Source organism: Cicer arietinum, chromosome 1 (assembly GCF_000331145.2).
Source record: "Cicer arietinum cultivar CDC Frontier isolate Library 1 chromosome 1, Cicar.CDCFrontier_v2.0, whole genome shotgun sequence".
Taxonomy (NCBI): Eukaryota; Viridiplantae; Streptophyta; class Magnoliopsida; order Fabales; family Fabaceae; genus Cicer; species Cicer arietinum.
In genome coordinates this window covers 13983520-13995664 of record NC_021160.2, presented here as the reverse complement: position 1 = coordinate 13995664, position 12145 = coordinate 13983520, and the positions used below count along the sequence as shown (strand labels likewise).

The following is a 12145-nucleotide window of genomic DNA, read 5'->3' as shown; positions in this document are numbered from 1 at the left end:
TCAAAGAATTAGGTGAGTGAAACCAAGTGTTTCAGTATTTATATGGTTATTGAACTCTACATGTTATTTTTTGAAATTACTAACTGGTGTCATTTTTTTATTTTTAATAACTGTTTGCCATTATTTTAGCTGCACTTGTTCGCTTTTCTATAGCGGGAAACTTCCTAAGACTTCCTGCTGTCACTGTTCCGGTTGGGTTATATTCTCCCTTACTTAGTAACATTATACCACCATATGTTATTTTCTTTATACAAGACTTTAGATATTATTTATATGTTATATATGCTTCAAACTTCACAGGTTGGGTATGATAAATTGGGTTTGCCTATTGGTCTTCAATTCATTGGAAGGCCTTGGTCTGAAGCAACACTAGTCCACTTAGCATTTGCAATGCAGGTAAACATTTCTTTCATTGTATTGAATATACACTAGTACAATATTGGTCATTTTCTTTTATATCATTCAAATAAGTTTTCTTGTGTTATGTTTTATATTATTAATTTTTTTTATAATTGTGCATGTAATAATAAATGTACAACATATTCAGATTAAAGAATCATTATATTTGTAAGCTTATGAAGAACTTTTTATGTGTGATATCAGGCTATCTGCATGTCAGATTACAGAAAGTCAGAGCATTACTATGATCTGCTAAGAAGATAAAAAGGAAGAATAGTAGCAGTAGCACATTGTTTCCAACTAAAGGAAAGCCTTCATTGTAGTGTGTTTGAGCTAGTGGGCTTTTTTCTTTCTTTTTTCCTTTTGGTGGATTGGATTTCATCCATTATTAGTACAAAACTTGATGTCTTTGATAGTGGTTTCAGTTTTTGGATTTTTTATTCAATTCCATCAGCGTTTAAATTAGATTTTGGTATTCAATATCACTTGTGAATGCATGCCTTTTTTTCCAAATTCTTCTGGGCAAAAAGTGAAAATGTGTAAACAATTTCAATTTTGAGAAGCGGTTCGGTTTGGAATATTAAATCGGCTCACTGGTTTATAGAACCGGTTTGGTTCAGTTCGGTTTTATAATCTGTAAACCGATTCGGTTCGGTTTTTTCTGAACTGAAAACCAGTTCGGTTCGGTTTGGTTTTCAAGCATAACTGAATTTTGCCCAACCCTAATGTTTATCCACTCAGATGACATATTGGATGTAGCTCCCGCTTTTTGACCGACACATTCAAATCAGATTTATCCTTTATTGGATCGAGTCATTGAGTCTGTGTTGTCTTCACAATGAATATCTTTGTTTATTTATATACATATAAAAATATATCAACTATTAATATGAATACTAATTTACTTATAAAAAAAATATGTTTCAAAATTAATAATATTGAATATGTCACTATTTTTTTGTGTAAAGTAAGATTAAAAGTAAAATATTAGCTTTAAGGATAATTGAATTTTCCAATTAACTTCAATATTAGTGTGTATTTATTTGTTGAAACTTGAAACATTTTGTTTAAGATAAATTTCTCTAGATCAAAATCTAATAAAACTAATATAACCGCTAATTTATTAATATTTACTTATAAAAATATATGTTTCATCTATTAATAATGATATTTAATATGTCATTGTTATTTCTTTGCAAAGGAAACTATATTTTGATGTAAGTGCAAGCATTCATGATGTCTATGAGAGCTTAGTAACCCCAAGATAACATGGAAACACAATTTTATTGGGCGTTTTAAGTGACGATCAAAAGGACCTTAGGGTTCTTATATGGGGAATAACTATGTGACTTGAAAGAAAGAAACATTTGATGTCGAGAGCTACTATACAACACATCAACGCCTTGATCAGATGTTGAAAGTGACCTAGTGTGTTATGATGTTGAGTGAGCCTACAAATGACTTGAATGTGTTGATCCAAGGGAATGACCTAATGCCACATTCCTCCCAAATATTTCAGAGTACATATGAGAAGTGATAGAGAGCCTACGAATAACATATGCATATCATGAGAATGATAATTATTATTGGTATTTACAAACTACATGCTAAGACTTAAATCCTACCAATCATGATCCCGTCCAACTAAATATTGTGTCCTAGTTGTCAGTAGTCGGCTATACTCATGTAGTCGTGTGTGAGATCATTACCTTCCACTACACACCTAACATCCCTTCGTTTTGGAACCCTTATGTTACTATTCTTGTGTGTTTATCTCTCTCTTCGTCATGTTTCTTGAAAAATAATCTATCATTCTTATCCCTATGTTTCATTCCAAATTGCTACAAGATCAAATTTAAAATGCCAAATTATCAATCACAACCACAACCACATTTAATCGTTTTTGATTAAAGGTGCATAAATAGAGAGAGAGGGAAAGGGAGATAGAGGGAGAGAGAGAGGTTTCTAAAAATAATCAAAGACCCATTTTTATAGAAAATCAAAGACCCATTTTTATAGAAAATCAAAGAACCCATTTTTAATATTGAGGTGTGTGAAATGGAGATGAATAATTAGTTAGAAAGATAGAGAGCCAAATAACCCATATTTTGTAAAAGGCGAAGAACTTATTATTTCTTAAAATGTAAAGTAATATGTACTTGGCAAGTTGATGTGTGCTAATTCTTGTTGGGGCATGATCTTTCTATTTGAATTATAATTTTTTTGTCGACTTGCCACATCAACACAAAAACAGCCACATAAACACTTTTTAATAGTGTTAGACAAAAACTAAAAAATTGATAATATCAATGATGGCATCAACTAAGTCAAGTATAACTTCAAGTGTTGTCATCATCACTCATCTGATTGATCGTTTGGTTAGTTCTTTCAGTAGAACAATATCAATGATGCATGAGATGAATCATAGATTGCAAAAAGTTAAGCATATGGAATACAGGTTGGTACTGCATCAAATGAAAGAAGATGCAACAAGTCCCCATTTAAAAAGAAACAAAAGGAGATAAGAATAAAAAGAGACAAAGGTGATTATATGAAATTTCTATAACTCACTTACAGACTAGTTGACATGGAAAGTACAATGCAATGCAACTGATCTTATCAATATCGTTTAGCAGAATTTGAACAAATTGTTTTTGTTTTGTGACTCATTACTTAATACAAAGTATTGTCAAATAGCAATGTTATACCACTCTAGCGTAATAGGATTTGAACAGTCCACAATTTTGGCGATCTATGACTGACAACATTAAAAAAAGGAAATAATTTCTCAAAGCATGCTTCTATTATTAAAATCATAAAGAAAATGAGAAACTCAAATTATTCAACAACAGATTCGGAGCAAAACAATGAGTAAACCAACAATAGATCCTCAAATTTACAAAATATCAAACAAATTGTTTAAACTTTAAAGTCAATTAAAATGTTCCTTCCGTCAACTATTTTAGGGAGCTTATTGCCTACGGGTTTGAAATTTCAAGGAGCATTTTGACTTCTAACTAATGTTAGCCAATTTAAGAGAGCAATTTGATATTTCGTAAATTTAAAATCCCAAATTTCAGTATCTAAAATGGTGGTTTACTCGCAGAACAATTAACACTACAGAAAAAAATCTTAACAGCAGTAGTAAAGTTAAAAGTAGTAGTATATACTAAGATCAATCACAAATTACAATGTAAATCTAAACACTCATTATATGTCATGCAAGAAAAAAAATACAAGAAAGAAAGAAAGGAAATGAAGTAGAAGCATGGAAGATATATACATAAGGAAGATGTGAAACTGAACTTAAATTATCACAGCTACACTGGAGGTATGTTAGAGAAAGAGAATCCTTTGTAGCCTTTGTAAGCATAGTATGCAATCCTTGTGTAGTAGAAACCCGGTATGAACAATATCATTCCAAGTATTGCAAAGAATAGCCCTACCAAATCAACCATTCACACAAATTTCAAAATCAACAAACAAAAATAATAGAGAACCCACAAATAATAGCTAACTTTTTATCCTCAGCTCCATAGTTCAACGAGCATGTTTGAACTGACTTATTTGAACTTATCTACTGAAATACATACTTGTCAGACAATTTGAGAGATTACGAAAAAAACTTATAACATGTTCAGAAGTTGTTTTAAGCTTATTTCCATAAGCTCTCTGGGATTGCTTAAGCAAAAAGCTTCTAGCTTATATGAAAATAGTTGTGTTATTTTCTCGTGTTATATAATAACTTATACATAAGCACATATATGATAAGCGCTTATGCTATAAGCACTTATTTAAGTTGTTTATCCAAACATGATCTAAACTATATTCCACAACTGCAATTGCAGCTACAATATAAAGGTTTTAGAGGTTTCTACAATGACATCGCAATTGTGGCTGTATCGGCTACATTTTGCCACAATGTCAAAGTTCAAAGCGAACCACAAATATGACCGCAACTGCAATTTAAAACCATTGTATGGTCATACACCAGCTGAATTTCAGTCAAAACAAGGTTTCAACTGTAGCATACATCTATCCCAAACAGACAACTCAGTTGATTAGCTAAGGGACTCCAAAAGAATTCAAATTCTAATCACAATGTTCAAGTTCAAACACCGAAAACTAACACAACTACTAATTTACTAAATTTGCCTATACAAAAATTAGCATTTAGCAGTAATATGTAACTTTTTTTTTATAAGTATAACAATTAATTCTCTTTAATAAAGTAATCAGAAATTTAACATAATTTTGAAATTAAAAATATAATTTTTATTTATATATTTGAATAAAGTGAAAAAGAAGAAAATAGGGTATATAATATGATACCGTGAGCAGTGTCACCGCCGACATGGTTGTAAGCCATGATGGAACCGATGATGATAGCGAGGAAACCGAAAACAAGAAGGGAAACAGCGAGAGCGATCTCTTTGATGGGGGGTTTGTTGTTGACAGTGTACGACGTTCCAATCATGATATCCTCGTCTGAAATCGAAAACGCATGATCTACATATGCCATTGTTTTTGTTGCTAGCTCTGTCTCTCTGTGTTTTGATTCCTTGCTTGTTTGTAGATTTGGATGCACAATGTTGTTTGGGGTTTTGGATGGATTCAAGACTTCAGGGATTTATAATCGGTACGGTCACAACTCAACGCAAGTTTTGCAGTAAGCATATTGGATACCGTTCGATAAAAAACGGACGGTTCATAATAAACCAGGTTTTTTATTTTTAAATATTAAATATTTTGAACTTTATTAATCAATCGTTTGATTTTTATCTGACGATTTCTATTGTTTTAACTGTACAACTATGTACAGTTGTGACTGCACATGATTCAAATAGGTTCAAATCAAGACTTTTGAGTTTGACGATTAAGTGAATTTATTACAACTATTACCACTTATTAAGTAATACGGATACTTATCTATAATCTATATCATCGCTTTAATTATTTGATTATTATATATATATTAAAAAGTGTATAAACGAATGAAAAAAATTATAGTTTTATTAAATTATTTTTATTAAATATTGTTGTGTATAGTGAATTATATTATATTAGGAGTGATGTAAATAGTATTAATTAAATGTACAACTATAAAGAAAAATGTGGATTGAAAATTAAAAAAATTATTCATTTTAAAACATTAATTTCTGCAAATGAGTTACTAATTATGAAATGAAGAGAGTAATAAATATATAAACCTCTTAAAATCTGAATGATGGAAAAATAAAACACAGGATAAAATATAATTATTATCTTTCAATTTAATGTTTGATCTCTATAATTATAATTTATATCTTAAATATCAAAAAGTTAGAAATACATTATAAAATATAATTTAAAATATGAAAATTAAAAACTAACAAAATAAAAATGTTATAAAATATAATTTAAAATATATAAATAAAAAATTAACAAAATAGAAATATAAATTAAAAAAAATATTAGAAATTGATATTAAATTTAAAAATAAAATATTAAAAATTAATTTTAAGACATTTGTATCATTATACAACAAAGGTAGTATTTTTATGTTATATAATCAAATAAATTATTATCTAAATTAAAAAACATGAATATTATTTAAAATTTTAAATTCAATATAAATTTTTATGCTGTTTATCTTACAAATAAAATATAATTATTTGATTACTCATGATTTTTCTATTTATTTAGTAGTGTTATGATTTTAAATATATATAAATTATTTTATTAATGATTTAATTACTTAGTACTTTTTTGTTGATTTTTAACATTTGAAAATATAATAAGTTACTTTTGAAAAAAATGGTATATTGTGTAACCTTGTTAAAATAATTAGTACTTCTGATTTTTAATTAGTACTTTTGAAAAAATGGTATATTGTGTAACCTTGTTAAAGAAAAAAAAAGTTGTATAACCAAACACATGTCAATATAAAATAATGTTATCATATTTGTTATCATTTGTGCTTCCAACACAAAATATTGATCACTTCATTATTCTATTACATCATGTGCAACGAGCTTTTCAAGTATTGTAGCTCCAAACCCTGACGCTAATCCAAAACACTATTCCAACAAGCATTTATCAAAAAACTAAGTAAATAGTCATTTGGATCCTTGAATGTGTTTGATGTTGTTATTATAGTCCTTGAATATGTTGAAATTACAAATACATTTCCAACATCTCTTTTGCTAGTAATTTTATAGACTAAAATGAATAACGAAAAACACATTTGAGGATTAAATTAACTAACTAAAGAGATATTTGAGGATCAAAAGAATCCTATTAAAATATATTTTGTAATTTTTTGATACATTCAAAAACTATTGTGACAACGTCTCACATATTCAAAGACCAAAATGGTTGTTTATAAACTTTTTCTACTCGTATCATGTAGCATGTGTATTAATGTTTAGAAATTGTGCATTCATGTTTATCTGAAATTATTGAGACGAAGAAAATAGTGATCTTTAACTATGTTATGCAGTTATCGATACATTAAAATTATACAATAATTGAACGACGAACACTGCTTCAGCATTGGAATGATGCAACAATTGAATGATCAACCATTCTAACTGCATCATTTCTACCATAATCTTGATAAAGTGATAATAAATAACATACATAATATCAACGCACTTAACAATTAGTTCCAAAGCAAACATGCATTAAATGCTTGTGCTTAAAACTAAGGTCAAGCTTTGTCAATCTCTCTCCAAATCGTAGACACCTTGGAAAGAATTTGATCCTCACAAGCATATTTATGTAAAAAATAGTGACCTAGAGCTTGTTAAGATGAGCAATTATTTGCCAAGAGAGCTTCATCATGTAGGCTTCGCTCAGAGTTGTAAGATGGAAGTGGGAATTTCATCAAATTATCTATCATATATCCAATTCATCCAACTATAAATTCACTCTACTATACAATGAAATTCTGATTTATTGGATTCAATTCAATCCATCCGTTTGAAATGTGAATTGATCTAATCCGTTCAACCTTTCTATAAAATCAAATGAATCATTTTTTATTTTTTTATTTTTATTTTATTTTATAATTGAATCTAACGAATTACATTTATTTATTTATTTTAAAATAGATACCTTTCAGAAAAAATTATTAAAATTATTTTAGAAACAATATTTCTATTAGTTAAAAAGCTTTTTTTCACAGAAAATATTTTATTTTATTTTATTATTTTAAAAACACATTTTTATATTATTTTCCCCCTTTTATTTTAGTCAAATCTAAAATTTTATTAAGAAAAAGTAAATATAAAATATTTGGGGATATAAACCTTATATAAAAAAGGAAAACAAAAACAAGAAAAATCCCAAATTAATCAAGTTGGTCATCCCTTGAGTGGGTTTTGTATAGTTGTATTTCCATGAGCATATTCTTTTTCTTTGTTTTAGTAATCGTTTCTACAAAAGACATTTGAGTATTTAGAATCTTTATCTTTTAGAAAATTCCTTAATACTTCCAAGTCATGAACAACTTTGGAGTGTATATAATCATCAGTGACAACATTTAGATACGACATACACTACAAGAAAATTGACATATACCTACAGAAGTCTATAGTAACAACATTAAAAACTGTAGGTATAGGTAACATATACCTACGGACAAATTTTTTACTATTGGTATAGATGTCTTATAGCCACAATTTTGTTTATTTGTAACTAATTTCTATAATGACACCTAAATCCGTAGGAATAGGTATACTTTTTTTCAGTTTTTTTTTTTAAAGTTTTTAAAAACATTAAATAACAAAACTAAAAATGATAGCATTTTTTTAAGAAGTTACTTGTTAACAACAACAAAAAAAAGAGGCACCAACAAAAAATTCCCCCAGTTTTTGTTTGGTGAAATTTTTTTTCATCTACCCAAAATTCTGGATTGCCGCCTACAAAACCCCAAATTTTAGGTTAGAGCCAAAATACTTAAATTACTTATTTTATCATTGGAATGCCTAAATCCTCTTAGTTCTGCAACATCAACGCCACGAATAGAAACAACAACTACCACGACGACGGCAACAACCACTTGCACGATGGCAGCGCTATTCCTTGGCTACAGCAACCGTTGTGACGACATCGCCTCCTCTCTCACAATCTATTTCACACCACCCCATCATTTCTCTATCGGTACGTTTTTTCGTTTTAGGGTTTCTGTTTTTCATCAATCGGTAACAATCAATGAATCGATTATGAAATAAACACAAATTAACGAGTAAACACAAACTATCAGGAATTGAATCTGGCATTGGTATTGCGTTTACCCTTATTTGTTCATGCATTGGTACAGGTTTTGAGCTAAAGGGAAACTCAACTAAAAGGTTTCGAGTTCTTTTGTTTATCATTTCATTTAAATCTATCGTTACTGAATTGTTTACTGTGAATACCTATCTTTCAACTTGTATCTCAATTGGTGATGTTGTTAGTTGTGCTTGGATTTTTTTCTTTGGTTTGTGATTGTGCTAGAAATTAGTGAAGATGTATTTTTCCCTATGAAAACAAAAAAAAACTTCTCGAAGCTAAAACATAGTATTATAATGCTAGAATTGGATTTCTAGATGATAAGGAACTAATGAACTAAATGTTAATCTGTTGAAAATTGTTTTTGTTAGTTTTAAGTTGCCAAATAGAATTAACTTGTTCTGATGTAGTAAGTAATGTTGCATTTGATGAGAAAAGGGCCTAAACGAGTTGGAGCCGCATATTAATAAAATAATTATGGAGCATTAGTGCTTGGCACATTTTTCTCCATTCTGTTGCTCATGGATGTCTTAAATATTGTTTGAGAATCCTATAGCTTGCATTTGTGGAAGAGATGTATCCTTTATGTTTTTAGATCTGACCTGTTTGATTGTAAGAAAAAGTCTCGGTTAATTGTTTACTGCAAATTTGGAGTATGGAGACCAGTAAATCTTTTTTGTTTAGTTACAATGCAAATTAGGATAGTATACTGCTGTAAATAGTATTTGTTGTTGCCGGTTATTATTTTGCAAATTGTGTGTACACATGGTAGGGAAGTTTATCTGGTTTTTCTCTTCTTTCCTTTTATTTAATCTACTACTTACTAGAACCCTTTGTTCACGAAATGCATTTGTACTAAACTATTTACGTAAAGAAGCAACTTTTGAAGACAATTTCCTCTACATTTATTTTCCACCCACAACACTTAATAGTTATCTCTCTATTTGGCTTAAGTTGTGTTGGATTGAAGACATGATAATAATTTATGGCTAACAATTTCTCATAATCATCATGATACCACTTAGATAAGTTACATTATGGCTGATGATTTCTATTTGGCTTAAGTTGTGTTGGATTGAAGACATGATAATAATTTATGGCTAACAATTTCTCATAATCATCATGATACCACTTAGATAAGTTATATTACGACTAATGATTTTTCTTTATAATTGTGCATGGTTATTATGTTGTACGATGTTATGTTGAAATAAGAGTTATTCTAGTTGCAATTGAGGTGCTGAACTACCATCCATTGGTTGAGGTATGTTCCAATTTCTTCATGAGTATTTTTATTTTGCTTCTAATTTACAATGGTTTCTTGATAAGAAGTAATAGAAAAATATTTGGATATCATTTTGTCTAAAGAAAGTTTATTTTTCACTTCATTTCATGATTATAATTTTGATCACACTAAGCATCTAGGTTATTTGGATTTCACTTCATTTTGGATTTTCTATTCACTTCATTTTGTCCAATTTACAATGGTAATACTTGTTCTTAATCACTACTAAGCATCTAGGTTATTTGGATTTTCTATTTTATAATTGAGCATCAAATATATATTCTCTTTAATCTACTTCTATTTTCAGTTTCCACCAATGTCAACGTTTTAGGCATGTCCACACTGTATCATATAAGATTGTTGGAGATAATTGAAGTTGAATTTGATCCATGTTAGTTGTTACTTAGAATGACGAAATACAAGTTGTGAGACAAGTATATCATATTTGATTAATCTTCCTATGTAAAATACAAGTTGCTTCATAGGTCCAATGCTGATATTTTTCATATTAACATCTTTTATTTGTTGAGATAGGTTCTTATGCTTCTAGTGCTTTTAACCATTTCGATTCTCTTAGTCCATACACCTATGAAGATAATGAAAATGACATTTAGTTACTATTAAATAATTCTTATTAAAATTATTAATTTCTTTTGTTTTTTAGGAGTAATATTTTTTATGTTGAATTGAATATTTATTCATTTTTTTTTTATTGCTTGTAGGTGAAGATTTAAAATTTATTTGCCGTTGAAGAGAGAGTTTTGGCAATTAAATGGATATTTAATTTTGTTGTTGTTGAGATTGTTATATAAAACTTTGTAAGCCTATTATTTTGTCAGTAAGACACTTCTTGTATTATTAGTAAATACTCTAAAGTTAATATGATTTAGCTATTTTGATATGCTTGTAAGAGTTTTTGTTAATTTATAATATATATGATGAGAAACTTTTATTTTATGATGAGAAACTTTCATTGTATATTTATATTTGGTTAATTTTATAAAATAAATTTTAAATTATTATATAATTTTTGTTGATAACAAAAAATTAATATTTATAATAAATTAATTACTCTTAAAACATATACCAACAGAAAAAAGTTGTCACTTAAATGTATAGCAACATAATCAAAACCATAGGTATAATTTTTATAAATTATGGCTAAAGTATATACCAACAATGAAATATCCATAGGTAAAATCAAATGTTTACCGCAACGGAAAACATTCTGTCACTATACTATATAGCCACGGCGAAAATCCGTAGGCATTGGGCGATTATATACTACGGAAAAAAACCCCGTCGGTATAGGTAATTTTGCATATCCCTACGGTTTTTATACGTTTACCTACAGATTTTCACTGTCGCTAAACGTTCAATTTCTTGTAGTGATACTAATCAATAAATGTCATTGTGGTGGCCGCTAGAGCTGTACGTCGGTCTCATGTTATCAAAGTGTAAAATTTATGTTGGGTCTCTTACGGTCCAAATTAACTTTCTGTAGCATTTCTTGCGTTTTAGTCTGCAGATCTTTGCCATTTGATTATCTTAGTTTTGCCATATTTAAAACCTTTAGTAGACACAATTAAAAATAAATTGACCTTTTAGAAGGGCTCTCTTCTTTCAATGATGGATCGGATGCAGCTCGTTAAATATGTTATTCAAGAAATGTTGTTTAAAGTTTTCACATTTATGCTTGGTCTTTGAGGTTTTTCAATCAATTAAAACTTGGATTTCTAACATAATAACAATACGTGGTGTATTGGTGACGACAAGTCTATTAATTTTTGGTTGGATAAGTGGCTTTGAAAGTCCTATAGTGTAAATAACTAGTATTCCTAACTCTATAATTAACTATCTTGAGTGTACAATCGCTAATTTTATTCATAACTAGATTATGGCCAGCACGCTGCGCGGATATTAATTAATTAATTTTATAAATTTTATAAGTAATATTTTATGTATTATAAATATAGTTATCTTATAATATTTGTAATAATTGAATATGATTAGGAAAATTAAGATGAAGGAAAATCATGTTTATCACAAACATTTAATTTAATTTTTAAAATATTTTGTAAAATTCGTATGATAACTTATTATATAGGATAATTGTTTGACTCATTGTACTTTGATTATTAATTTATTTTTCAACATATAAGGGTACTTGTAGTTATTTGATGAAATAAAATGTAAAATACAAAC

General features: G+C 28.5%; 1 protein-coding gene and 1 long non-coding RNA gene across 2 annotated transcripts; one reads left to right on the top strand and one right to left on the bottom strand.

The window, feature by feature from the left end:
- Positions 1 to 3544: 3544 nt before the first annotated feature.
- LOC101497659 (uncharacterized) lies at positions 3545 to 5006 on the bottom strand. The gene is made up of 2 exons (XM_004487972.3): positions 4732 to 5006; positions 3545 to 3841 (listed from the first exon to the last, which is right to left on the bottom strand). Exons 1-2 carry the CDS (start codon positions 4919 to 4921, stop codon positions 3720 to 3722), a joined length of 312 nt encoding a protein of 103 aa, XP_004488029.1. The 5' UTR covers positions 4922 to 5006; the 3' UTR covers positions 3545 to 3719.
- Positions 5007 to 8219: 3213 nt separating this feature from the next.
- LOC105852588 (uncharacterized) lies at positions 8220 to 10841 on the top strand. The gene is made up of 3 exons (XR_001144489.3): positions 8220 to 8544; positions 8705 to 9919; positions 10663 to 10841. It is a non-coding gene; the product is annotated as an uncharacterized lncRNA (long non-coding RNA).
- The last annotated feature ends 1304 nt before the right edge of the window (positions 10842 to 12145 follow it).

Bases quoted from the DNA above. Each gene is read 5' to 3' on its own strand.
- LOC101497659 (XM_004487972.3), bottom strand. From the start codon at position 4,921: ATGGCATATGTAGATCATGCGTTTTCGATTTCAGACGAGGATATCATG. The intron at 3,842-4,731 runs GTATCATATTAT...TTGATTTGGTAG, and splicing joins CGGCGGTGACACTGCTCACG to GGCTATTCTTTGCAATACTT.